Genomic DNA, 26,711 nt, shown 5'->3' with positions numbered 1-26,711 from the left:
GGGGGAACCAAACTTTAAACCCCCCGCCCCCGATCTTCTATTGGTCTGTCGCTTCTGACCGACCCATAGCAGGGATAGGAGGGGTGGCACCCCTGTCACCTCACTCCTATCCCTTCAGAGGGATTGTGGGTGTCTTGGACATCCCCGATCCCCCTTATTTTCCAGGTCACCGGAGATCCAGAATCGCTGAGATCCCCAGGGGTTTGCACAAGGACCGGGATGCCTGCTGAAATCATTCAGCAGGCATCCCGGTCCAGTACCCCCCCCCCCCCGGTGAGCGGCGAGGACTGGAATTCCCATGGGCTTAAGTACCAGGCATACGCCCTGTAGTCTTAAGTGGTTAACCCCTTCCCGCGATAGGACATATGCATGCGTCCAATCATCCGACTCGTTCACGCAATTGGACATATTCATACGTCATAGCGATCTCCTCCACTGCCGCGGGCAGCGCAGGAGATCGGCGACGGGACCCGGCTGTTAATCACAGCCGAATTCCGCCGCAGCTGCTGGAGCCGCGGTCGCAACGGTCCCGGCAGCATTAACCCCTAGATGCTGTGATCAATCCTGATCACGGCATCTATGGTGTTGACAGGGGGAGCTCTCTCCACCTGTTCTCCAACGGCAGCGCCGTGATACGATCCCAGGTCGCTGTTGGTTGCTATGGCAGCAGGTGGTCAGATCATGACCTCCTGTATACCTGCTACGGAAGCCTGTGAGATCCAGCCAGAGGCTGGATAGCACAGGATGTACAGTGTGCAGCTCATCAGGTCATACTGTGCTGCAGTACAAATGTATTGCAGCATAGTATAACCTGTAAAAAATAAAATAAAAAGTCCTTCAATAAAAGTATGAAGTGTAAAAAAATAAAATAAAATGCCTCTTTCTCAATAAAAGCCCTGTATTATCACCAAAAAGACCAAAAACACAAATCATTTACATAATTGCTATTGCCACGTCCGTAATGACGTGTACTATAAAACTATAATGTAAATTATGCCGCACGGTGGACGCCGTAAAAAAAAAACCCCGCAAAATTCAAGAATTTTGGTACAAATAGCGGAATAAAAAAGATCAGAAGGTAGCATGTAGCACAAAAGTTATACCACTAAAAAGTACAGCTCATACCATAAAAATAAGCCCTTAATCAATGGCGTCAGGCAAAAAATAAAAAAGTTACGGCTGTTGGAAAATGAATGGCAGAAAAATAATTTTGCTCAGAAAAGGAAAAAGGACATAGAAAGCTATATAAAATGAGTATCGCCATAATCGTACTGACCCATAAAATAAATATAACATGACTTTTACCGCACAGTGTACACTATAAAAAAAGCCAGAAATTTTCAAGTTTTTCACAATATTTTGAGGTTTTTCACAAAAAATGCTGCATGTGTCAACAAAAATACACCACTTATACAATATTAAGTACAATATGTCACGAAAAAAAAACTATCTCAGAATCGCTCTGCTCAGAAAAAGCGTTCTTAAGTTATTACCATTTAAAGAGATACATGTCAAATAAAAAAAAAAAAGAGCCTGGTCATTGAGGTACAATATGGGTCCGTCCTTAAGGGGTTAAATGTGGAGATCAGCTTATTAAAAGTTCAGGACGCGCTTAGCAGTATGTCATGAAACTCAGCCCCTGGGATCTGATGGATTAGTATTTGAGGTATATATTGGAGTTATTTCACAAATCCTTGAGGGTGGGAAGGTTATCCCCGTCAAAGCTAGATGCAATAATTAACAGTAATATTTAAATAAAATAATAACTGGGCTCTGAGGTTGGCAAAAGTAATGAATCAAATCATAGGCGAGGAGCAGAAAGGTTCTGTTGAAGTGTCCTTTGACACGAAATGGTTCAATTTTATCTTCTCTTTGCAACTTTTTTAGATGTCCTGATGGTCACGCTGTGATTTTAAAGTTCCCAATAAATTGAAGACTTTTTACTGTGATTGCTGGCCTCCCCTTCAGCTTGGCCTGGTCTCCAAACCAATGTAGCAAACACGATAAGAGGTGGTGAGCGGATCTTCATTCTTCCTTTACGAGGGGCAGAAAGGATTTGTTCCAGGGAGGAGTTTGTTTGGAAATGTGCAAAGACTGTTTTTGAATATCCAGATTGGATGTGAGGGGCCCCATTCCATCCTGTCCCTTGACACCAATAAGGCGTTTGACAGGGAGGAATGGGGCTTTTTGTTCAAAGTATTAGAGGCATTTAATCTGGGGGAAAATTTTATACATGGAGTACAAACTATATATAATGAGCACACAATGAGAATAGAAATTAATGAGGAACAAACACCGGGTTTCCAGCTCAGTAGGGGGACTAGACAGGGGTGCCCCCTGTCCCCTATGCTTTTTGCACTTTTTGTGGAGCAGTTAGCAGAGAGGATAAGAATTCCAGGAGTTTTGAAGGCTGGGTGAAAGGGAAAAAATACTTATTTATGCAAATTATGTGGTTTAATTTATTAGTGATCCGATTAATGAGGTACCGGAGGTGGAAGAATTTGGGCAAAAATCAGGATTTCAAATAAATTGGCAAAAGTCACGTATGTGTCACGATTCGGCTAGCTGGATGTGGATCCTCTGTGTCAGCGAGGGATTGGCGTGGACCGTGTCGGTGGACCGGTTCTAAGATGCTACTGGTATTCACCAGAGCCCGCCGCAAAGTGGGATGGTCTTGCTGCGGCGGTAGCAACCAGGTCGTATCCACTGGCAACGGCTCAACCTCGCTGACTGCTGAGAAGGCGTGGGACAGAAAGACTAGGCAGAGGCAAGGTCAGACATAGCAGAAGGTCGTGGCAGGCGGCAAGGTTCGTAGTCAATGTGGATAGCAGAAGATCTGGAAACACAGGCTATGGACAACACTAAACGCTTTCACTGGCACAAGGCAACAAGATCCGGCAAGGGAGTGCAGGGGAAGTGAGGTATTATAGCCAGGGAGCAGGTGGAAGCTAATTAAGCTGATTGGGCCAGGCACCAATCATTGGTGCACTGGCCCTCTAAATCTTAGAGAGCTGGCGCGCACGCCCCCTAAGGAGCGGAGCCGCGCGCGCCAGGACATGACAGCCGGGGGCCGGGACAGGTGAGTGACTTGGGATGAGATTCGCGAGCGGGCGCGTCCCGCTATGCGAATCGCATCCCCGTCGGCAATGTCAGTGCAGCGCTCCCAGTCAGCGGGTCTGACCGGGGCGCTGCAGAGAGAGAGATGCCGCGAGCGCTCCGGGGAGGAGCAGGGACCCGGAGCGCTCGGCGTAACAGTATGTTACCATTGGATGAATTAATCAAGAAACCAATAGGCAATGTGAACATTTTAAAGCCGTCAGAAAATTTTAAGAATCTTGGGGTGATTGTTTCGAAAAAGATAGAAGAATTTGAAAATGTTTACCTGATCCCATTATTGGAAATAATCGAGAACAAGTGTCGGATATGGTGCAAAATATGGTTGTATGTGGCTGATAGATTAGCTCTTGTAAAAATGATTATACTGCCAATGGTGTTGCACTATTTCAGGGTTTCCCCTAATGGGATAAACGATACTTTTTTCACAGAATTAGAAAGTAGGTTAAATGGTTTGATATGGGGTCAGAAACAGGTCTGACTTAAAAGCAGTTTTTTAAGGGAGGTTGGGCTTACCAAATTGTTATTACTATTATGTAGGGACACAGCAAATATATATGGCACAGTAGAGTGAAATTATTATAGAGGTTATAAGGAAAAGGGGAATGAAGAGGAATTTTTGAGGTGTTCGAAAGTGGAAAATTAAATAAAGAATGTAAGGATAGTTTGAGTTTAAAAGCACTGGATTTGATATGGAAGATATTAAGGAGGTTATTCGGAGTTAAAGGTGTACGTTGCTGTAAAATCTTATCCCCTATCCAAAGGAGGGGATAAGATGTTAGATCACGGGTGTCCCACCTCTGGGGACCCCACAGCCGTGGAACCGTAACACGGAAGCTTGCAGCTTCCGTGTTCGTGATGTCACACCATGCCCCCTCTATTCATGTCTATGGGAGGGTGTGTGATGGCTAGTACACCGAATGACAGGGGTGCCGCAGCAGAGATTGCGGGGGTCCCCAGCGGCGGGACACCCACAATCTAAGATGTTTACAGCAGAGTATCCCTTTGAAGGGAGTTTCATATTTACACCATTTTGGGATAATGAATATTTAAAGGAGTTTATTAACCCCTTAAGGATGTAAATGTACGTCCTGGTGCGGTGGTACTTAACGCACCAGGATGTACATTTACATCCTGCACATAACCGCGAGCGATGCCCGTGTCATGTGCGGCTGATCCCGGCTGCTGATAGCAGCCAGGGACCCGCCGGCAATGGCCGACGCCCGCGATCTCGCAGGCGTCCGCCATTAACCCCTCAGATGTCGGGATCAATACAGATCCCGGCATCTGCGGCAGTACGCGATTTCAATGAATGATCTGATCGCCCGCAGCACTGCTGCGGGGATTCGATCATTCAGAGCGCCGCACGGAGGTTCCCTCACCTGCCTCTGTCCGGCTCCCGCTGTCTTCTGCTCTGGTCTGAGATCGAGCAGACCAGAGCAGAAGATGACCAATAACACTAATCTGTTCTATGTCCTATACATAGAACAGATCAGTATTAGCAATCATGGTATTGCTATGAATAGTCCCCTATGGGGACTATTCAAGTGTAAAAAGAAAAAGTAAAAAAAATGTAAAATTAAAAGTAAAAAAAAAAAAGTGAAAAATCCCCTCCCCAATAAAAAAGTAAAACGTCCGTTTTTTCCTATTTTACCCCCAAAAAGCGTAAAAAAATAATTTAATAGACATATTTGGTATCGCCGCGTGCGTAAATGTCCGAACTATTAAAATAAAATGTTAATGATCCCGTACGGTGAACGGCGTGAACATAATATAAAAAAAAGTCCAAAATTTATAATTTTTTAATACATTTTATTTTAAAAAAACTTGTATTAAAAGTTTTTTATATGCAAATGTGGTATAAAAAAAAGTACAGATCATGGTGCAAAAAATGAGCCCCCATACCGCCGTTTTGGTTGCGCCATACATTTTATGATATAATGAGTGATGTCATTACAAAGGACAACTGGTCGCGCAAAAAACAAGCCCTCATACTAGTCTGGGGATGAAAATATAAAAAAGAGTTATGATTTTTAGAAGGCGAGGAGGAAAAAACGAAAACGTAAAAATTAAATTGTCTGAGTCCTTAAGGCCAAAATGGGCTGAGTCCTTAAGGGGTTAAATACACTAAATTTATAGATTGGGGGAGAGAAGGGCATAGAAATGGTGTATCAATTGTTTGAAGATAGGGATCTTAAAAGGGGTATTCCAGGATTCTTTTTTTTTTATTTGACTATGCTACAGTGGCTGTAAAGTTGATGTACTTCATAATATAGTGTCGTGTGTGACGGTGGTCTCGCATTTCTTATGTGATTTTCACCCCAATATTTATTTTTAACAGCATACAAAATTACTCAGGTTTTGGGATTTCCCTTGGGTTGCAGTGTGTCGAGACATGACCTCACTAGTCAGTTGTGCAAATTGTCTGCTTCAATGGGGGGAAGTGACCGCTGGGTGGGAGAGATTATTTTGCAAAAACTGTAGGCATCCTTATTAGAAAACACTTGTCTTTTGAATGGATGCAGCTCACTTGTGCTGCAATGGGTGGGCTGGCTAATGTGTGGGAGGGAGGAAGGAATGTAACTTCACACTTACAAACATGGAACTATGGGATGTGTAGTTTAAGAGACCAAACTCCCAACAGGAAATACCCAGTTCATAAAAGGATAGCCTGGCAGGTATGTACTAAAATCACCTTGTGGTGGATAACCCCTTTAAGAACTGGCCCCAATTGAGTCAGGGATTTGGATTAGAAGAAAATAAGGTTTTTGGATATTGGCAAGTAAGGGATGCATACATGGTGAATAGAAATAATCAAAGATGGAGAATTGAATCACATGAAATTATAAATTTAGTATGGGGGTCACTGGCAAAGATGGTGAAAAATCTACTAGAGATAATTTATAAAATTATGGTTAAATGGAGGGGGGGGGGGAGCCAAACACCCAATTGCAAATGGACATAGGGGAAATATCTGTGAAGGAATGGAGGAAACATTTTTAAAACATTAAGTTTTATCATTTTTTATCATTTGAAATGATACACTGATTGTGCTATACACCCAAAAGGGGGGGGGGGGGAGGGGGAGGAGGGCAAGATGCAGCTTGCCCAAAATGTTAAAAATAGAGGTCAGATCTAATGCACCTGGTGTTGGAATGTGGAAAAGTTCAGGAGTTTTGGAAGAAAGTGTATAAAAAGATAGAGGAAAACTTTCAAGTAAACTTAAAGTTTAGTGGGAAGAGTGCAATTTTGGAGTTAGGAATAACTGCAAAAGAAAAGGAAGAAATAATACTCAAGATATTGGGATTGGCAAAAATAATTATATTAACCCCTTCAGGACCACAGGTTTTTCCACGTTTTTTCCTCCTCACCTTTTAAAAATCATAACCCTTTCAATTTTGCATCTAAAAATCCTTTGTAATGACATCAGTCATTTTACCCAAAAATCTACGGCGAAACGGAAAAAAAAATCATTGTGCGACTAAATTGAAGAAAAAACACCATTTAGTAACTTTTGGTGGCTTCCATTTCTACGCAGTACATTTTTCGGTAAAAATGACACATTATCTTTATTCTGTAGGTCCAAACGATTAAAATGATACCCTACTTATATAGGTTTAATTTTGTCGTACTTCTGGAAAAAATCATAACTACATGCAGGAAAATGTATACGTTTAAAATTGTCATCTTCTGACCCCTAAAACTTTTTTTATTTTACTGCGTATGGGGCGCTAAAGGGGCAGTAAAGGGGCTCAATTTTTGCACCGCGATCTGACGTTTTTAGTGGTACCATTTTTGTATTGATCTGACTTTTTGATCGCTTTTTATTCATTTTTTCATTATATAAAAAGAGACCAAAAATACGTTATTTTGGACTTTGGAATTTTTTTGGCGCGTACGCCATTGACCGTGCGGTTTAATTATGGATATATTTTTATAGTTCGGACCTTTACACACATGACGATACCACATATGTTTATATTTTTATTTACATGGTTTTTTTATGGGACAAGGGGGGGGGGGGGATTTGGACTTTTATTAAGGAAAGGGTTAAATGACATTAAAGCCATAGCTTTGCATTGATCAGTGTTATCGGCGGTCAATTGTTCAAGCCTGCATCTCAGGCTTGGAGCAATCAATCGCCGAAGGGACATGCCGGAGGAAGGTAAGAGGACCTCCGCTCGCTTCCTAGCTGATCGGGACACCGCATTTTCACTGCGGTGGTCCCAATCAGCCCCACCGAGCAGCCGGGAAGCTTTTACTTTCGTTTTAGTAGCGTCTAAAGGGTCAATAGCACGCTGCTCTGCGATCGCTGCTGCATTCTATAAGCCCCGGGTCCCGGCTTCAGAAACATGCTGGGATCGACCCGATATGACACGGGGTCACCGCGTGACCCCGCGTTATATTGCGGGAGCCGGTCAAGGACGTAAATATATGCCCTTGGTCGTTAAGGGGTTAAGGTTGTGGTTTGCCCCTGGAGCCCCAACAGAAAGAGAATGGTTTATGTTAGTTAAAGTGAAAAAATATGAGATGATTTTATTTAGTGGGAAAAAAAGGAGAAGGTAGGAATAGCAAGTTGTGGTCATATTGGAAAACCTGAGGAAGATAGGAAGAGTTTTTTTTTTTATCACCTCTTAGCCTGGCATTACTAAATTCAAATAAGATTATCTGAGGGGTGGTGGGGGTAGGGTGATAAGGTTAGAAGTAACATACTGTTGATATATTTTTTGTAATTCTATGAAAGAACTAAATACTATTTTTTAAAGAAATACAAAAAAACTAACAAAAAACAACTGGTTGCCACGTCCTGTCCAACATGACATCATCACCAACATCAAAATCCTCATTGCCCACGTCAATCCTCTCTGCATGAACTTCTTGGGCTCCCTGCTTCCCCCCCCCCCCCCCAGCATAGCCACCATGACACCTTACAGCATCCCCACCATGCCTACCAACACCCTCCCAATCCTTCTTGCGCTAAGCTCAGCCACTGAGTCCACTGCTAACACACAACAAAGCTTGACTCTCCTTCTCACACAACTTCTCCCTGTGGCTAGTGCTATCCTTCTGCGTAGCAGTAGGAAGTGAAGGAAAAGACAGAGAGAAGGAAACCCAGTGTATAGGACAGACATTTACGCCACGCCATGTGACTGTAGACAAGGAGGAATCCACTGACTGGCAGCTTATCAAATTTTCAGAGTCCTCTTCCCCCTCCTTAATACTCATGTAGTCCAGAAAAATCGGATAATCTGATGAAACCAAATAGCCTCTGGAAGGCAGAGAGAACTTGGGATGGTTGACGCTGCTGCTGCTACTACTACTACTACTACCACAACCAGGCTGCTGTTGATGCTTCCTGTACTGGGGTGATTGTATTGGCACCTACATTCTTATTGGCAAAGGACATGGCAGGGGTCTTTTGCCTATACCTTGTCCAACATTTCTTTTACCAAACATTGTTTTGTAGGATGATTTGGAGGTTAGTGTTTTTAAAACCAGGTAGGTATAAAGCAGGTTTGATAAACACAGAAAACTGTAAACGTACAGTTGCTTGAGAAGGCTAATGTAATGTGGAATTCAGAAACTTTTTAGAGCTATGTTCCAAACAGGGAAATATAATGCATGTTTGATGAACCCATTAATATTCACGATAATTGTATTCACAGGGCAAATCCGTGTCAAATGCATGCCCTTTTTACTTTGATGCTACAGCACAACTGGTAAGATGTAACAGGTGTTTAATGAAAACACTTATTTCACGATAACTGTATTCACAGGGCAAATCTGTTTCAAATACTTTGATGCTTTGTAAAAACTAGGGCTATATAATGCGGGTTTCATTGAACCAGGAAAATAAACCTACAAGGGGATTTACTAACGTGATCCCGACTCTTTTTCTTGGGCTTTGCACCCAAATTGTGTCACAAAAAAAAAAACTGCATTTTACATGGCCACTGGAGAAAGGGGCATGGTCCCGACAGAAGGGACGTGTCCCCGACAGTTTTGAAAAATCCCAACAAATTTACTAAAGTTTCCACATAACATTTGGTGGATTTAATGTTAATGTAGGGAAACATTAGTAAATACCTTGGGAAAATACCTGTCAGGAATCAAAACCCACAAAGAAAACTCTACTCAACTTTTAGTAATTAACCCCAAATGTCTTTATAAAGCTGACGTTTTGTAATTGCACTTGCTTTTTAGTCTGCTGCCATGTTACAACCTGTAGGTATACTGGTTTGGTGATCAAAGGGGTACTCCGGCCCGAAGACATCTTATCCCCTATCCAAAGAATAGGGGATAAGATGTCTGATCACGGGGGTCCTGCTGCTGGGTACCCCTGCAATCTCTCATGCAGCACCCACCTGTCTCAGCTGCACGAAGCGATGATTGCTCAATGTCTGAAGCCTCACGACCACGACACCGGAGTATCATGACTCCGGCCCCGTGGTCATGAGGCTTCAGACAGAGCGACCAAAACGTCATGCTTTATCATTTTTCTTACATTTTTTACCGGCTCATGTGAACTGAACCATTAAAGGTTCTAAAGTTCAGCGAGTCGAGAAAAACCCAAAGTTTGTCGCAATCGGCACTCTCAACACTAGTCAGGACCTTTCTTTGACATCAATGGTCTTTAATTCCAGGAGGGTTCCAGGCAGATTTTGAGGCAAATTTCCTCAGTAAATTTACACAGTGGATATGTGCTATTGAAAATTAGTGCTATTGAGAATTGGCATTTACACCTTATTGAGAAACAGCATTAATAATCTTCCGCCGTAATACAATTCCTCTTTGGAAGATCCATGATGGAACTTCCAACGTGTGCACTGAAATCAATGGGAGGCTGTTTCAAGCAGAATCTGCAAGGATTTTCTTTCTGTAAATTCCAAGAGGAATTTCAGTAGTGTGAACGGGGCCTAACTGCTAGGAAAACCAGCACCCAAAGATGATGTGATTTAAAGAGGACTTATCATGCCCTGTCCTCACTCTACTCCCTGTGCACATGATCCTGACCTCAACCCAGTTCCTGGATATATCCTCTGCTTAGCTCCTTAGCTCTGGTACCTGTTGTTCTCCTCCTGGCTCTGACTTAAAAAAAAAAATGTTCTGTCAATTAAATGTTACATTTCCCTAAATAATACTATTTTTGTTATCTGACAACACTACTCACATGAAAGCATTCCTTTTTATGTCTCTATAACAAAAATATTAAGGAACATGATAATACATACCACTTGGATGAATTGTGATCATCACAGCCAAATATCCAACTGTGAGTAAACTGCAAAAAAATATCAACATAAAAAAAATCAACAAGCTTTATATTTAAATGTTTACAAAATATATTAGGATATATTGCATAGTTGAAATAACCATGGATTTGCATTCATTTTTATTATTAGTTATCTAGCACCTAACAACATGAATAAAGTCTATCAGTAAATTATCAGCTCCCACTGCATTAACTTATTAATGGAACCTCAAACTTCAAAGTGTCTGGCCATCTTTTATGTATATCGTAAAGGTGGTTAACCCCTATAAGATTAGCATAATACCTACATAAATATACAACAAAAATGATGGGACCAGTGCAAGGTTAGGATATGCTTATTTATTGAAAAATCAACCAGGCATTACAGAGATGACAAGGTGACGTGTTTCAGCTATGTTCAATAGCCTTAGTCATACAAAGTTTGCAGGGTTAGATATGGTATAAATGCAGAAAAGAGGAGGGGTTCTGGCTAGGTTAACTAGAAACACCTGTCGCAGTACCTGAACCCTCTCTTGTCCTCCTACCATTGTTATATATGTGCATGTTAAGAACACAATTGCATTAAAACAATATGAATCATAAATGTCAAGTAATAAAAAAAAAACAAAAAAAAAAACATGCAACAATATTATTCCACATTTTTTCATTTTAATAGAAATAGTATGATATTACTTATAGTACATAAAAAAATATTTTCTCTATATTATCATTTTAGTAACATACTCTGCAGTGCAAAACTATATCATAAACATAATAAAAAACATTGACTACTAGAGATGAGCGAACTTTTCAAAAATTTGATTCGGCCGATTCGCCGAATTTTGTTTTGATCCGAATTTGTTCGCGGCGAATCAATATTAAAAAAGGCTATTTCTAGCCTACATACAGCCTCTATATGGGTATAGAACACTTTGCTGTGTCCTAAAACGCATATGGAGTGTGCTGGGGTAGTGAAATAATACTGTTATTCAGAATAGCATGCAGATTACCGGCATCGCTCTTAGAATCACTGCCGCACAGCAGCACAAAGACAGAGCCTGGTGGTGGCATCAGTGTCAGGAGACCATATAGTGACTGAATGACATAGCGCGGAGGTGTTGGCAGCATGAGGACACCATATAGTGGATGAATGGCACAGCGTGGAGGTGTTGGCAGCATGAGGACACCATATAGTGGCTGAATGACACAGCGTGGACATGCTGGCAGCAAGAGGAGACCATTTAGTGGCTGAATGGCACAGCGTGGAGTTGGCTGATGCATTAGTACCCTACACACCAGGGCTTCACAATCCCCTCCCCCCCCCCTCCCAAAAAAAAAAAACCCAACACAATATATGAAATTTTTGACAAAGATTTCTCAAAGGTAGCACCGCTATCCAAAAATTAGAAATTTCCAGACCCAGGCCCCACCTCTGCGGCATCAGGAACCCATATATTGCCTGAAGGACACAGCCTGGAGTTGGCTGATGCACCAGTATACACCCGGGCTTCACAATCCCCTCCAGAAAACAAAAAAATATTAGAAACATTTTAAAGAAATACTTTTGTGTAAGAACAAGTGCATATCCAACAGTTCACAGTTCACAGACTCTATAATGCAGAACGATGGACCACCCAAAGACATTCTTCTCAAAAATAATAAACCACACAATGTTTGAAATTTTTTTTACAAAAACTAATTCAATATGTGTGTAAGCGCATCTGTCTCCAAAAGATCAGATCACCAAAGGACTTTTTTCGCCCAAAATGATGAAGTAGAGTTAATCCCTGTCCGCATTTTATTTTATTTTTTTAAATTTTCATAAAAAAATCACACGCAAAAAGTGTTCCGTTGTCTAACGATTAGCATTCTGGAATATTTCATTTTATTACTGATAAAATTATCAGTAAATAAAAAAAAAAAAAACACTACCCAAGAGTGTTTAATTACCCCATACACTACACCAGCAGCAGTCAAGAGTAGGCCTCAGCAGTACCCAAGAGGCTTTAACCCCTTAAGGACCCAGCCCAAATATACCTTAAGGACCCGGCCATTTTTTGAACATCTGACCACTGTCACTTCAAGCATTAATAACTCTGGAATGCTTTTACCTTTCATTCTGATTCCGAGATTGTTTTTTTCGTGACATATTCTACTTTATGTTAGTGGTAAAATTTTGTCGATACTTGCATCATTTCTTGGTGAAAAAATCAAAAATTTTATGAAAAAATTGAAAATTTTGCATTTTTTTTAAACTTTGAAGCTCTCTGCTTATAAGGAAAATGGATATTCCAAATAAATTATACATTGATTCACATATACAATATGTCTACTTTATGTTTGCATCATAAAATTGACGTGTTTTTACTTTTGGAAGACACCAGAGGGCTTCAAAGTTCAGCAGCAATTTTCCAATTTTTCACAAAATTTTCAAAATCGAAATTTTTCAGGGACCAGTTCAGTTTTGAAGTGGATTTGAAGGGCCTTCATATTAGAAATACCCCACAAATTACCCCATTATAAAAACTGAACCCCTCAAAGTATTCAAAATGACATTCAGTAAGTGTGTTAACCCTTTAGGTGTTTCACAGGAATAGCAGCAAAGTGAAGGAGAAAATTCTAAATCTTCATTTTTTACACTCGCATGTTCTTGTAGACCCAGTTTTTGATTTTTTACAAGGGGTAAAAGATGAAAAATCCCCCCAAAATTTGTAACCCAATTTCTCTCAAGTAAGGAAATACCTCATATGTGTATGTCAAGTGTTCGACGGGTGCACTAGAGGGCTCAGAAGGGAAGGAGCGACAATTTGATTTTGGAGAGGGAATTTTGCTGAAATGGTTTTGGGGGGGCATGTCACATTTAGGAAGCCCCTATGGTGCCAGAACAGCAGAAAGCCCCAACATGGCATACCATTTTGGTAACTAGACCCCTCAAGGCACGTAACAAGGGGTCCAGTGAGCCTTAACACCCCACAGGTGTTTGACGACTTTTCGTTAAAGTCGGATGTGTAAATGAAAAAAAAATGTTTTCACTAAAGTGCAGTTTTTCCCCCAAATTTACCATTTTTACGGGTAATGGGAGGTAAGGGTAATGGGAGAAAATGCCCCCCCCCCCAAATTTGTAACCCCATCTCTTCTGAGTATGGAAATACCCCATGTTAGGACGTAAAATGCTTTGTGGGCGAACTACAATGCTCAGAAGAGAAGGAGTCACATTTGGCTTTTTGAAAGCAACTTTTGCTGAAATGTTTTTTTGGGGGCATGTCGCATTTAGGTAGCTCTTGTGGTGCCAGAACAGCAAAAAATTACCCACATGGCATACTATTTTGGAAACTACACCCCTAAAGGAACGTAACAAGGGGTCCGCTGAGCCTTAACACCCCACAGGTGTTTGAAGACTTTTCGTTAAAGTTGAATGTGTAAATGAAAAAAATTTTTTTTTTTTTTTTTACTAAAATGCATTTTTTCCCCTAAATTTAAAATTTTTACAAGGGGTAATAGGAGAAAATGACCCCCAAAATTTGTAACCCCATTTCTTCTGAGTATAAAAATACCCCATGTTAGGACGTAAAATGCTCTGCTGGCGAACTACAATGCTCAGAAGAGGAGGAGCGCCATTGAGCTTTTGGAAAGAGAATTAGTTTGGAATGGTAGTCAGGGGCCATGTGCGTTTATAAAGCCCCCCGTGGTGCCAGAACAGTGGACCCCCCACGTGACCCCATTTTGGAAACTACACCCATCACAGAATTTAATAAGGGGTGCAGTGAGTATGTACACCCCACAGATCTTTGGAACAGTGGGCTGTGCAAATGAAAAATTTTATTTTTCATTTTTACGGACCACTGTTCCAAAAATCTGTCAGACACCTGTGGGGCGTAAATTCTCAATGTACGCCTTATTACATTACGTGAGGGGTGTAGTTTCCAAAATGGGTTCACATGTGTCGGGGGTCCATTGTTCTGGCACTATGGGGATTTGTAAACACATGTGGCCTTCAATTCCGGACAAATTTTCTCTACAAAATCCCAATGGCGCTCCTTCTCTTCTGAGCATTGTAGTTCGCCCGCAGAGCACTTTAAATTCACATATGGGGTATGTTCTTACTCAGAAGAGATGGGGTTACAAATTTGGGCAGGCTTTTTTCCTATTTTCCCTTGTTTAAATGAAAAATTTAGGGTAACACCAGCATTTTAGTGAAAAAATATAATTTTTTTCATTTTCCCATCCAAACTAAATGAAAATTCGTCAAACACTTGTGGGGTGTTCAGGCTCACTATACCCCTTGTCACGTTCGGTGAGGGGTGTAGTTTCCAAAATGGGGTCACATGTGGGTATTTTTATATTTTTTTTGCATTTGTCAGAACCGCTGTAAAATCAGCCACCCCTGTGCAAATCACCAATTTAGGCCTCAAATGTACATGATGCGCTCTCACTCCTGAGCCTTGTTGTGTGCTCGCAGAGCATTTTACGCCCACATCTGGGGTATTTCCGTACTCAGGAGAAATTGCGTTACAAATTTTGGGGGTCTTTTTTTTCCTTTTACCGCTTGTGGAAATAAAAAGTATGGGGCAACATCAGCATGTTATTGTAACATTTTTTTACACTAACAGGCTGGTGTAGCCCCCAACTTTTCCTTTTCACAAGTGGTAAAAGGAAAAAAAGACCCCCAAAATTTGTAGTGCAATTTCTCCCGAGTACGGAGATACCCCATATATGGCCCTAAACTGTTTCCTTGAAATACGACAGGGCTCCGAAGTAAGAGAGCCCCATGCGCATTTGAGGACTAAATTAGGGATTGCATAGGGGTGGACATAGGGGTATTCTACGCCAGTGATTCCCAAACAGGGTGCCTCCAGCTGTTGCTAAACTACCAGCATGCTTGGACAGTCAGTGGCTGTCCAGAAATGCTGGGAGTTGTTTTTGCAACAGCTGGAGGCTCCGTTTTGAAAACCCTGCCGTACAAGACGTTTTAAATTGTTTATTGGGGGGGGGGGGGGGGGGGGGGACAGTGTAAGTGGTGTATATGTTAGTGTAGTGTAGTGTAGTGTTTTTAGGGTACGTTCACACTGGCGTGTTATGGAGAATTTCCCGCTAGGAGTTTGCGCTGCGGCGAAAAATTTGCCGCAGCCCAAACTTGAAGCAGGAAATTTACTGTAAACCTGCCTGTGTGAATGTACCCTGTACGTTCACATGGGGGGGAGGGAAGACCTCCAGCTGTTTCAAAACTACAACTCCCAGCATGTACTGACAGACCGTGCATGCTGGGAGTTGTACTTTTGCAACAGCTGGAGGCACACTGGTTGGAAAACCTTCAGTTAGGTTCCGTTACCTAACTCAATATTTTCCAACCAGTGTGCCTCCAGCTGTTGCAAAACTACAACTCCCAGCATGTACTAATCACCGAAGGGCATGCTGGGAGATGTAGTTATGCAACATCTGGAGAGCTACAGTTTTTAGACCACTGCACAGTGATCTCCAAACTGTGGACCTCCAGATGTTGCAAAACTACAACTCCCAGCATGCCCAGACAACAAACAGCTATGTGGGCATGCTGGGAGTTGTAGTTTTGCAACATCTGGAGGGATATAGTTTAGAGACCACTGTATAGTGGTCTCAAACTGCAGCCCTCCAGCTGTTGCAAAACTACATATTCCAGCATGCCCAAACAGCTGTCTGGGCATGCTGGGAGTTGTAGTTTTGCAACATCTGGAGGGCTACAGTTAGGGACCACGGTCTCAGACTGTAGCCCTCCAGATCAACTTACCGGCTTCCGTAGGATCCCGGCAGCCGTCCTCTTTAGACGCACGTGACGCCGCCCGCCGATCAACGTCGCCGCAGCCTCCGGACGGGTAAGTGGACGTCGGCGCCCGGTCCCCTTCGGTTCCCCGTTCTGCCCCGCCTATTGTGGGTGGGCAGGACGGGGAAAACGAAAGTTAACCCCCCCCCGCCCCCGGTCTGCTATTGGTCGTAGCCTCTGACGATCAATAGCAGACCAATAGCAGGGATAGGAGGGGTGGCACCCCTGCCACCTCACTCCTATGCCTACAGGGGGATCGTGGGTGTCTTAGACAACCGCGATACCCCTTCTATTCCTGGTCATCGGGTCACAATAGACCCGTATGACCCGGAATTGGCGCAAATCGCAAGTGTGAATTCACTTGCGATTTGCGCCGATCGCCGACGGGGGGGGGGGGGGGGGGGGGTGTAATGACCCCCCCTGGGCATTTGCACGGGGTGCCTGCTGATTGTTATCAGCAGTCACCCCGGCCCGGTCCCCGCCCGGCGCGGCGGGGACCGAAATTCCCACGGGCGTATGGATACGCCCTGGGTCCTTAAGTACCAGGACGTCAAGGCGTATCCATATGCCCTAGGTCCTTAAGTGGTTAATAACCCCCTACCTTTGCACGATCAATTGCGAGATCGAGCAATACCAGGCGTGTTATGCCCTCAGATTTCCGGGGCCGAAGGCGCGCTCCACTGAACGGATTAGCGTGTCTCTATCTTTCATCGGCCGGTGCTGGTAACCCGCTAGCTCCCGGAAAGGTAAGCTGCCGTGAAGCAGGTGGTCTTCCCCGGGCACGTTTGGCTCCAGAATTTCCACTACTGCCACACCACACTGACTGCCAACCGTGCTACCACCTTGCTGACTGAAGGGCAACCTGCAACTCTCTTCTCCCGATGATGAACCCCCCTTCTCCTGAGATCGAGCAATAACAGGTGTGTTATGCCCTCAGATGTCTGGGGCTGCAGGCGCGCTCAACTGAACGGAATAGGGTGTGTCCATCTTTTTTTGTAGCACCCGCAATCCAAAAATTTTAAATTCCCAGACTCAGGCCCCACCTCTGCGCCATCAGGAACCCATAGATTGCCTGAAAGACACAGCCTGGAGTTGGCTGATGCACGAGTACACACCCGGGCTTCACAATCCACCCCCAAAAAACACAAAATTTTATTGAAATTGTCTGACGAAATACCTGTTTTTTTAAAAACAAGCACATATACAGCAGTTCAGAAGACTCTATAATGCAGGACGGTGGACCACCAAAAGACATTCTTCTCAAAAATAATAAACCACACAATGTTTGAAATTTGGTTAAAAAAATTATTACGTGTGTAACCGCATCTGTCTCCAAAAGATCAGATCACAAAAGGATTCTAATCACCAAAAATGATTAAGCAGAGTTAATCCCTCTCCATATATATATATATATATATATATATATATATATATATATTTATATTTATTTATTTTCATAAAAAAAAATCACACGCAACAAGCGTTCTGTTGTGTAATGGTTAGCATTCTGCAAAACTAAATTTTATTACTGATAAAATTATCAGTAAATTTAACAATAACACTACCCAAGAGTGTTTAAGTACCCCAGACATTGCACCAGGAGCAGTCAGGAGTAGGCCTCAGCAGTACCCAAGAGGCTTTAATAACCCCTTACCTTGCCCGATCAATTGCGAGATCGAGCAATAACAGGTGTGTTATGGCCTCAGATGTCCTGGGCCGCACTAGCGCTCCACTAAACGGATTAGCGTGTCTCTATCTTTCAAGGACAGGTGCGTGTTGCACGCTGAAACCAGTTTGTGATAGGGATCTGGGATTGCAATTATTTAACCTTAAAATGAGGAATTACCAGTAAGTGAGGGTCATAAGCTGGCATTGATTAACCTCTTCAGGACATAGGGCGTATGGATACGCCCTGAATCCCGAGTCCTTAAGGACCGAGGGCGTATCCATACGCCCGTGGGAATTCCGGCCCCCACCGCTAGCCGGTTGGGGACCGGAGCCGGATGCCTGCTGAAATCGTTCAGCAGGCATCCCGGCATATCGCCCAGGGGGGTCATTATGCCCCCCCATGTCGGCGATCGCCGCAGATCGCTGGACAATTCAGTCCAGCGATCTGCGGCGATTCCGGGTCAATCGGGTCTCCAGTGACCCGGTGACCCGGAATTACTGGCTGTTCGGGGCCGTCTCTGACGGCCCCGAACAGCCAGAGCCTGCAGGGGTGAGGTGGCACTGGTGCCACCTCACGATCGCCCTGATTCGTCGGCCGGATTACCGGCCGACCAATCAGGGCGCCTGCTGCGGGTGTCACTCCCGCACCCGCTCCGCCCCTCTTCCGGAGGGCGTGAGCGGGTGCGGGAAGACGACCCCGGGTGCTGGGGACCCCGATCCCCGGCGCCCCTGTTGGGATCGGGGCCCCAGGAGCAGCTGCGGCGGCGGGACTGACCTGTGTGCCGGCAGCAGCAGGAGGTGAGTGACAGCCTTCTGCTGTTGCTTAGCAACAGCTCCCAGCATGCAAAAAGGGCATGCTGGGAGCTGTAGTTATGCAACAGCAGGAGGCAGACCACCACAACTCCCAGCATTGCCTTATGGGCATGCTGGGACTTATGGTTTTGCAACAGCTGGAGGCACATTCTTTCCATGGAAAAGTGTACCTTCAGCTGTTGTCTAACTACAACTCCCAGCTTGCACAAACAGCTAAAGTGCATGCTGGGAGTTGTAGTGGTGCATCTGCTGGCTGCATAACTACAACTCCCAGCATGCCCGTTGGCTGTCGATGACTGCTGAGAGTTGTAGTTTTGCAACAGCTGAAGGCACACTGGTTGTGAAACTCAGAGTTTTTTTTTTTTACCTAACTCAGTGTTTCACGACCGGTGTGCCTCCAGCTGTTGCAAACTACAACTGTCAGCAGTCACCGTACACCATGCACCGTACATGCTGGGAGTTGTAGTTTTGCAACAGCTGGAGGCACACTGGTTGTGAAACACTGAGTTAGGTCACAAACTCAGTGATACATAACCAGTGTGCCTACAGTTGTTGCAAAACTGCAACTCTCAGCAGTCACCGACAGCCAACGGGCATGCTGGGAGTTGTAGTTTTGCAACAGCTGGATGTCCCCCCCAATGTGAACGTACAGGGTACACTCACATGGGCGGAGGATTACAGTAAGTATCCGGCTGCAAATTTGAGCTGCCGCAAACTTTCTGCTGCAGCTCAAATTGCCAGCGAGAAACTACTGTGAACCCCCCGCCCATGTGACTGTACCCTAAAAACACTACACTAACACAAAAAATAAAATAAAAAGTAAAAAACACTACATATACACATACCCCTACACAGCCCCCCTCCCCTCCCCAATAAAAATGAAAAACGTCTGGTACGCCACTGTTTCCAGAACGGAGCCTCATGCTGTTGCAAAACAACTCCCAGTATTGTCGGACAGCCGTTGACTGTCCAGGCATGCTGGGAGTTTTGCAACAGCTGGAGGCCCCCTGTTTGGGAATCACTGGCGTAGAATACCCCTATGTCCACCCCTATGCAATCCCTAATTTAGGCCTCAAATGCGCATGGCGCTCTCACTTTGGAGCCCTGTCGTATTTCAAGGCAACGGTTTAGGGTCACATACGGGGTATCGCCGTACTCGGGAGAAATTGTGTTACAAATTTTGGGGGGTATTTTCTGCTTTTACCCTTTTTAAAAATGTAAAATTTTTGGGAAAACAAGCATTTTAGGTAAAAAAAAAACTTTTTTTTTTACATATGCAAAAGTCGTGAAACACCTGTGGGGTATAAAGGTTCACTTAACCCCTTGTTACGTTCCCCGAGGGGTCTAGTTTCCAAAATGGTATGCCATGTGTTTTTTTTTTTGCTGTTCTGGCACCATAGGGGCTTCCTAAATGCGGCATGCCCCCAGAGAAATATTTGCGTTCAAAAAGCCAAATGTGACTCCTTCTCTTCTGAGACCTGTAGTGCGCCAGCAGAGCACTTTTCACCCCCATATGGGGTGTTTTCTGAATCGGGAGAAATTGGGCTTCAAATTTTTAGGGGTATTTTCTGCTATTACCATTTTTAAAAATAAAAATTTTGGGGGAAAACAAGCATTTTAGGTAAAATTTTTTTTTTTTTTTTTACATTTGCAAAAGTCGTGAAACACCTGTGGGGTATTAAGGTTCACTTTATCCCATGTTACATTCCCCGAGGGGTCTAGTTTCCAAAATGGTATGCCATGTGTTTTTTTTTTTGCTGTTCTGGCACCATAAGGGCTTCCTAAAGGTAACATGCCCCCCAAAAACCATTTCAGAAAAACGTACTCTCCAAAATCCCCTTGTCGCTCCTTCCCTTCTGAGCCCTCTACTGCGCCCGCCGAACACTTTACATAGACATATGAGGTATGTGCTTACTCGAGAGAAATTGGGCTACAAATACAAGTAAAAATTTTGTCCTTTTACCCCTTGTAAAAATTCAAAAATTGGGTCTACAAGAACATGTGAGTATAAAAAATGAAGATTGTGAATTTTCTCCTTCACTTTGCTGCTATTCGTGTGAAACACCTAAAGGGTTAAAAGGCTGACTGAATGTCATTTTGAATACTTTGGGGGGTGTAGTTTTTATAATGGGGTCATTTATGGGGTATTTCTAATATGAAGACCCTTCAAATCCACTTCAAACCTGAACTGGTCCATGAAAAATACTGAGTTTGAAAATTTTGTGAAAAATCGGAAAATTGCTGCTGAACTTTGAAGCCCTCTGGTGTCTTCCAAAAGTAAAAACACGTCAATTTTATGATGCAAACATAAAGTAGACATATTGTATATGTGAACCCAAAAAAAATTTATTCGTAATATCCATTTTCCTTACAAGCAGAGAGCTTCAAAGTTAGAAAAATGCTAAATTTTCAAATTTTTCATCAAATTTACGGATTTTTCACCAAGAAAGGATGCAAGTATCGACAAAAATTTACCACTATGTTAAAGTAGAATATGTCACGAAAAAACAATCTCGGAATCAGAATGATAACTAAAAGCATTCCAGAGTTATTAATGTTTAAAGTGACAGTGGTCAGATGTGCAAAAAACGCTCCGGTCCTTAAGGCCAAAATGGGCTCCGTCCTGAAGGGGTTAAAGTCCCTCTTTGTACACACCGCCCGTCGCTATAAGCGATTGGAATAGTTAGTGAGTTTGTTAGTGTGGTCCTCGGATCGGCCCTGGTGGGGTAGGAGAAGGCCCTGGCAGAGTGCCGAGAATTTAACGATCATTGTTGAAATTTGCATTAAGCTACTGCTAAACATCCAAAAATTTAAGGCCCAAGGCCAGAGGCACCAGGGAGGCAAGTAGTTCCTGAAAGACACAGAATGAGCCTGGAGCATGTATTTGCAGTACCCAAGAGGTTTTCATAACCTCTTACATTTAAAGATCAATGTTTACATTTGCATTAAGCATGTATTTAGCTACTGCTAAACTTCAAAAAATTATAGGCCCAAGGCCTGAGGCACCAGGGAGGCAAGTAGTTTGTGATAGACACAGAATGAGTCTGGAGCAGTCATTCGCAGTACCCAAGAGGGTTTCATAACCCCTTACATTTAAAGATCAATGTTGACATTTGCATTAAGCATGTATTTAGCTACTGCTAAAACTTCAAAAAATTATAGGCCCAAGGCCAGAAGCATCAGTTTTCCCCATATTAGGAGCATAGTTGTCCCCCAGATTAGGCAGCATAGATGTCACCCAGATTAGGCAGCATACATGTCCCCCAAATTAGGAGCATAGTTGTCCCCCAGATAAGGAGCATAGATGTCCCCCAGATTAGGCAGCACAGATGTCCCCCAGATTAGGAGCATAGTTGTCCCCCAGATTAGGCAGCATAGTTGTCCCCCAGATTAGGCAGCATAGATGTCACCCAGATTAGGCAGCATAGATGTCTCCAAGATTAGGCAGCATAGCTGTCCCCCAGATTAGGAGCATAGTTGTCCCCCAGATTAGGCAGCATAGTTGTCCCCCAATCAGTGCGGGCCGGTCAGAGCCAATCAAAGGGCCATATGTGGCAAGCGGGCAGTACAATGCCCAGGTCTGCCCCAGAGGGTTTCATAACCAACCACAATAGAGAAAATGTTGTTGTAGGAGCATGGTCAATCTACTCAGACCCATCTGTCATTGGTGGCTGGAAATCCTGGCTGATCCATCCCGGATTCATCTTGACAAACGTCAGTCTCTCCACATTTTTAGTGGACAGACGAGTTCGCCTTGGGGTGACTATGGCCCCGGCTGCACTAAACACCTGCTCTGATGGCACACTACTGGCCGGGCAGGACAGCTTTTCCAGGGCAAACTCCGCTAGTCGCGGCCATAAATGGAGTTTGGCTGCCCAGAAGTCCAGCAGATCTTCAACGGTTGTTAGCAGGGTCACGTCGAGGCAAGCCACCACCTGCTGGTTCAGGTCCTGCTCCATGTCCACCTGCTGCTGATGAGTAGCTTCACTATGCGGCTGAAGGAAGCTACTCATCAGCGACTGTAGACTCAGGCTGCTGCTGATTGAGCCGGTACTGCTCCTGCCACCCCTCCGCAGCAGCCGTGGCAGTGGAAGGTGAGCGCAGAGGGCCCCCCGAGTCACACCTGCGAGTGGATGGACCATGTGGCCGATAGGCATCGGCCAACTGACTACGTAGAAGCTCCCTGAAGTAGGTCAGTTTGTCCTCCCTCTCAGTGGGTGTAAAAAAGGCCCCCATTCTGGGCCGGTAGCAAGGGTCTAATAAGGTGGAGATCCAGAAGTCATCACGCTGATGAATTTTGACAATTCGGGGGTCACTACGCAAGCAACTCAGCATGCATCGTGCCATTTGTGACAGTGACTCGCTGGGACTACCTGCCTCCATCTCCACTGCATACTACCACAGTGTGCCTGGGTCCTCTGTCACGCCTCCCTCGTAATAACCCTTCAGCCCCTCTGACTGCTCCTGCTCCTCCTCTCCTGTCCAATGACCAGAAACACCGGCCATCTCATCCACCGTAAACTGTGCTCCGCTCTGCCCCTCATCATCCTCCTCCAGTTTATCCCCCACAGGACTCATGTAGCCTTCTGATGTAGGCGCAACGTCTCCACTGCCGTGACCAGCCATGTTTTCAATCATTTTTTGGAGTAAATGTAGGAGTGGAATTCATGGCAACAAAAAATGTGGCCTCAGCAAACGGCAGGTGTCATGTATGAGCTGCCACTCGTTCACATTGAAGTTACACAGGGGAGTACTCCTATCTGCCTGTATCATCAAAAAATTCGTGATGGCTTTTCTTTGTTCGTATGGAGGGTGGAATTCCAACGTGTGGCAACGTCACAAATGCGACTATGTTGTGGGATACCGTTCTGACTCTGCAGCTCAAACAAAGTGTGCTTGGCGATGTATGAGTGGCTGAAGTGCATGCAGTTTCCTTGCCATTGTCAGGACGTCTTGCAAATGGGGTGAAGACTTGATGAACTTCTTGACAACCAGATTCAACACGTGTACCATGCAGGGCGAATGGTTCACACTTCCTTGTCGCAGCGCGGCCACAATGTTCTTCCCATTGTCGGTCACCATGGTTCCCATTTCCAGATTTCGTGGAGTAAGCCATACTCTGATTTCTTCCCTAATGAACTTTAGCAGTTCCTCCCCTGTGTGACTCCGTTCCCCAAGGCAAACTATGTGAAGGACGACTTGACACCGCTGTGCCCTACACACATGGTACGAAGAAGGGCCATTTGGACGTGCAGTGGAGGCCGAGGACACGGGGGAGGAGGCGCACACTGTAAAGGACCAACTGCCTGGGAGCGAGAGCGTATAGGAGGACGCGGTGTGACCTGTCCAAGTTGCTGTTGTGGCTGTGCAAGAACAACATTTACCCAGTGGGCCGTAAAAGACATGTATTGTCCCTGCCCGTAGATACAGCTCCACACGTCGGTGCTGCCGTGCACTTTTGAACACACCGACAGGCTCAAGGACTGGCCCACCTTCTCTTGTACAAACTTATGCAGGGCTGGTACTGCCTTCTTCGCAAAGAAATGACGGCTTGGGACTCTCCACCTCGGCTCGGCACAAGCCGTCAATTCCCTGAAAGCTGCAGAGTCCACCAGTTGGAAAGGGAGGGACTGGAACACCAGCAACTTGGACAGGAGCACATTCAACTTCTACGCCGTTGGATGAGTGGGCACATACTGTTGTCTCTAGGACATGGCTTCGCCGATCGATTGTTGGCGGAATGGCTGACTACGAGCGGAAGAAGCAGGAGCGCAAGAAGGAGGGTTTGACACAATGCTCCCTTTGGCTGAGGTGATGGAGCCTTGGCTGGATGATGGAGGGAGCGGATGGCCACTGGGTGATGCGGCAGGCTGGACCACTACATCGGAGCCACGGTTATCCCAGGCCGCTTTATGGTGGCGAATCATGTGTTAACGCAGGGCCGTGGTGCAGAGATTGGGACCCTGGCCACGCTTCACTTTCTGCCCACAGATTTTGCATGTGACTACGCTAAGGTCCTCCGGATTCTTTATGAAGAAAAACCACACCGAAGAGTAGCTGATTTTCCCACCCGCAGTCTGCACTATTTCACTGCTATTGGCGCTGTCTCCAGGAACCCCTGTTCCACTACCTCCCTGAATGGTAGCTTGTCGCGAAGCAGGTGGTCTCCTTCTGGCACGCTTGGCTCCTGAATTTCCACTACTGCCACCACCACGCTGATTGCCAACCGTGTTACCGCCTTGCTGCCTCAGACAAAGAGCAAATCTCTTCTCCTGATGATGATGAAGCCCCGGCTTCTGCACCGGCTCCCAATTGCGATCGGCTTCATCATCATCAAAAGATGTGTGCACGTCACTGATGTCCTCCTCGTGTTCCACAACAGTGTCTGCCTCAGGACCCTGAACAATTGAAACACCGCCTCCCACGTCACTCTCCGCATCACTACTTGGCCGACTTGCGGAGCAAGGGACGCATGTCTCCTCACATTCTTGGCTGCCCATTAGATGCTGACTGTCCTCTATTACATCATCCTTGATAAATAGTGGAGCTGAACCCAAAGCATGAGATACTTCTTTGGGAGAGGGAACAGCATAGGACAAAGGCAATGGGATTACGGGGACTGCTCCCGGGCCATGCCAACTGAGGGTTGTGTCTGAGGAACCCACCGACTCTTGATTGGGGTTGTCAGATGTCGCTTGTGATGATGGGGATGAGTGTGCAAACCAATTGACAAGGAGAGATGGGTCGACGACAGGACCGCTGAGTGTTAATGGGAGCTCAGGCCTATTGCTGCGACTCCTGCTGCCACTCGCCCCAAGTCTGCTGCCAACTCTGCCTGACGTATGTAGGCCTCTGCCCCTTCTCTGTGCATGTCCTGGCACTTCCCTGCCTGAAGTGCGTTTATGAGAGTACAGAACAGCAGCAGGCGATTACTTACGGCTGTCCTTTCAAAGTATATAGGCCCTAGATAGAATAACAGTTACTAAATAGTACACTCCTTTGTTGTATGTATGCCCTTTGCAATGATGAGCGCACTGGTATGTGTATTTCTACGCAGAAAAAACACTTTTTTTTTTTTAAATACACCAGCAGGTGTATACTAATGTGTGGAATAGCATTGAATTTAGCACAGAGACAGAATAACAGGTAGTAAATAGTACACTACTTGGTTCTATGTATGCCCTTTGCAATGATGAGCACACTGTTAAGAATATTTATACGCAGAAAAAAACTTTTTTTGTTGTATACACCAGCCGGTGTATACTAATGCGTGGAATAGCACTGAATTTAGCACAGAGACAGAATAACAGTTACTAAATAGTACACTACTTGGTTGTATGTATGCCCTTTGCAATAATGAGCGCACTGTTAAGCGCTCATTAATCCCTTTTTTTTTTACAGGGATTAAACCCTAAATTGCACTCTGTCACACAATTGTGAGAATCAGATTTGTGGAGCAACAGAAAAAACTCAATTGGGCTGAAAAAAGAGGAGATTAGATGCTCCATACAGGTAAAACAGCTGTGAGATCTATGACGCAGGTGACTGCTATGCAGCACCTCTATGCCTGCTATTTTGAGTAGGGAGAATACGTTCTCGGTCAGAACTGCAGCAACACTGTGCCCTGTATCATTCCCTAATGCTGATGTCACCGCTACTCGTAGCAGTCGGATGCTGTATAACGCCGTTGTATGCGATCAGCACACAGACGTGCAGTCACTTCCTTTCCCCATCTCGTGTGGAGTAGCTATGACCAGAGGGAAGATGGCCACCGATTATATAGGGCTGTGACATCACAGGGGTCAGTGAACACTGATAGGCTGCATCTGACATGTGATTCAGGGTCAGCCCACCTACCTTGATTCCCGCACCAGCTTCCCGCCCTCCCATGGTGCCTTGCCCCATGTACTGCCAGGTGGAGCCGCCATCTTAGGTCTAAAACAGCCTAGAACGCAGGAAAATGGAGTTTAATAAAGCGATTTGTGCGATCGAATCGCGACAAAGTTCGCATTCGTTCAGAATCAAATTTTTCCTGAAATTCGTAACGAATAAGTTTTGCAGCAGTGG

The 26,711-nt window shown here is 44.7% G+C and overlaps 1 protein-coding gene across 5 annotated transcripts in view; it reads right to left on the bottom strand.

Annotated features, from left to right (window-relative positions):
* Positions 1–26,711, bottom strand: part of PGAP1 (post-GPI attachment to proteins inositol deacylase 1) — a 1,221,194-nt gene that overhangs the window by 721,013 nt on the left and 473,470 nt on the right. For 3 of the 5 annotated variants that reach the window (XM_056536018.1, XM_056536017.1, XM_056536020.1), the window contains exons 11-12: positions 10,347–10,396; positions 10,180–10,203 (exon numbers count right to left, since the gene is read on the bottom strand). In XM_056536018.1, coding sequence (XP_056391993.1) covers positions 10,180–10,203; positions 10,347–10,396 — 74 coding nt within the window. The remainder of the gene's footprint in view (positions 1–10,179; positions 10,204–10,346; positions 10,397–26,711) is intronic. The other 2 variants (XM_056536021.1, XM_056536019.1) reach the window with 1 other exon arrangement.

The sequence above is a fragment of the Hyla sarda genome, chromosome 8, assembly GCF_029499605.1.
Source record: "Hyla sarda isolate aHylSar1 chromosome 8, aHylSar1.hap1, whole genome shotgun sequence".
Taxonomy (NCBI): Eukaryota; Metazoa; Chordata; class Amphibia; order Anura; family Hylidae; genus Hyla; species Hyla sarda.
The sequence above is the reverse complement of the archived record's forward strand: the minus strand, read 5'-3'. Positions and strand labels throughout refer to the sequence as shown.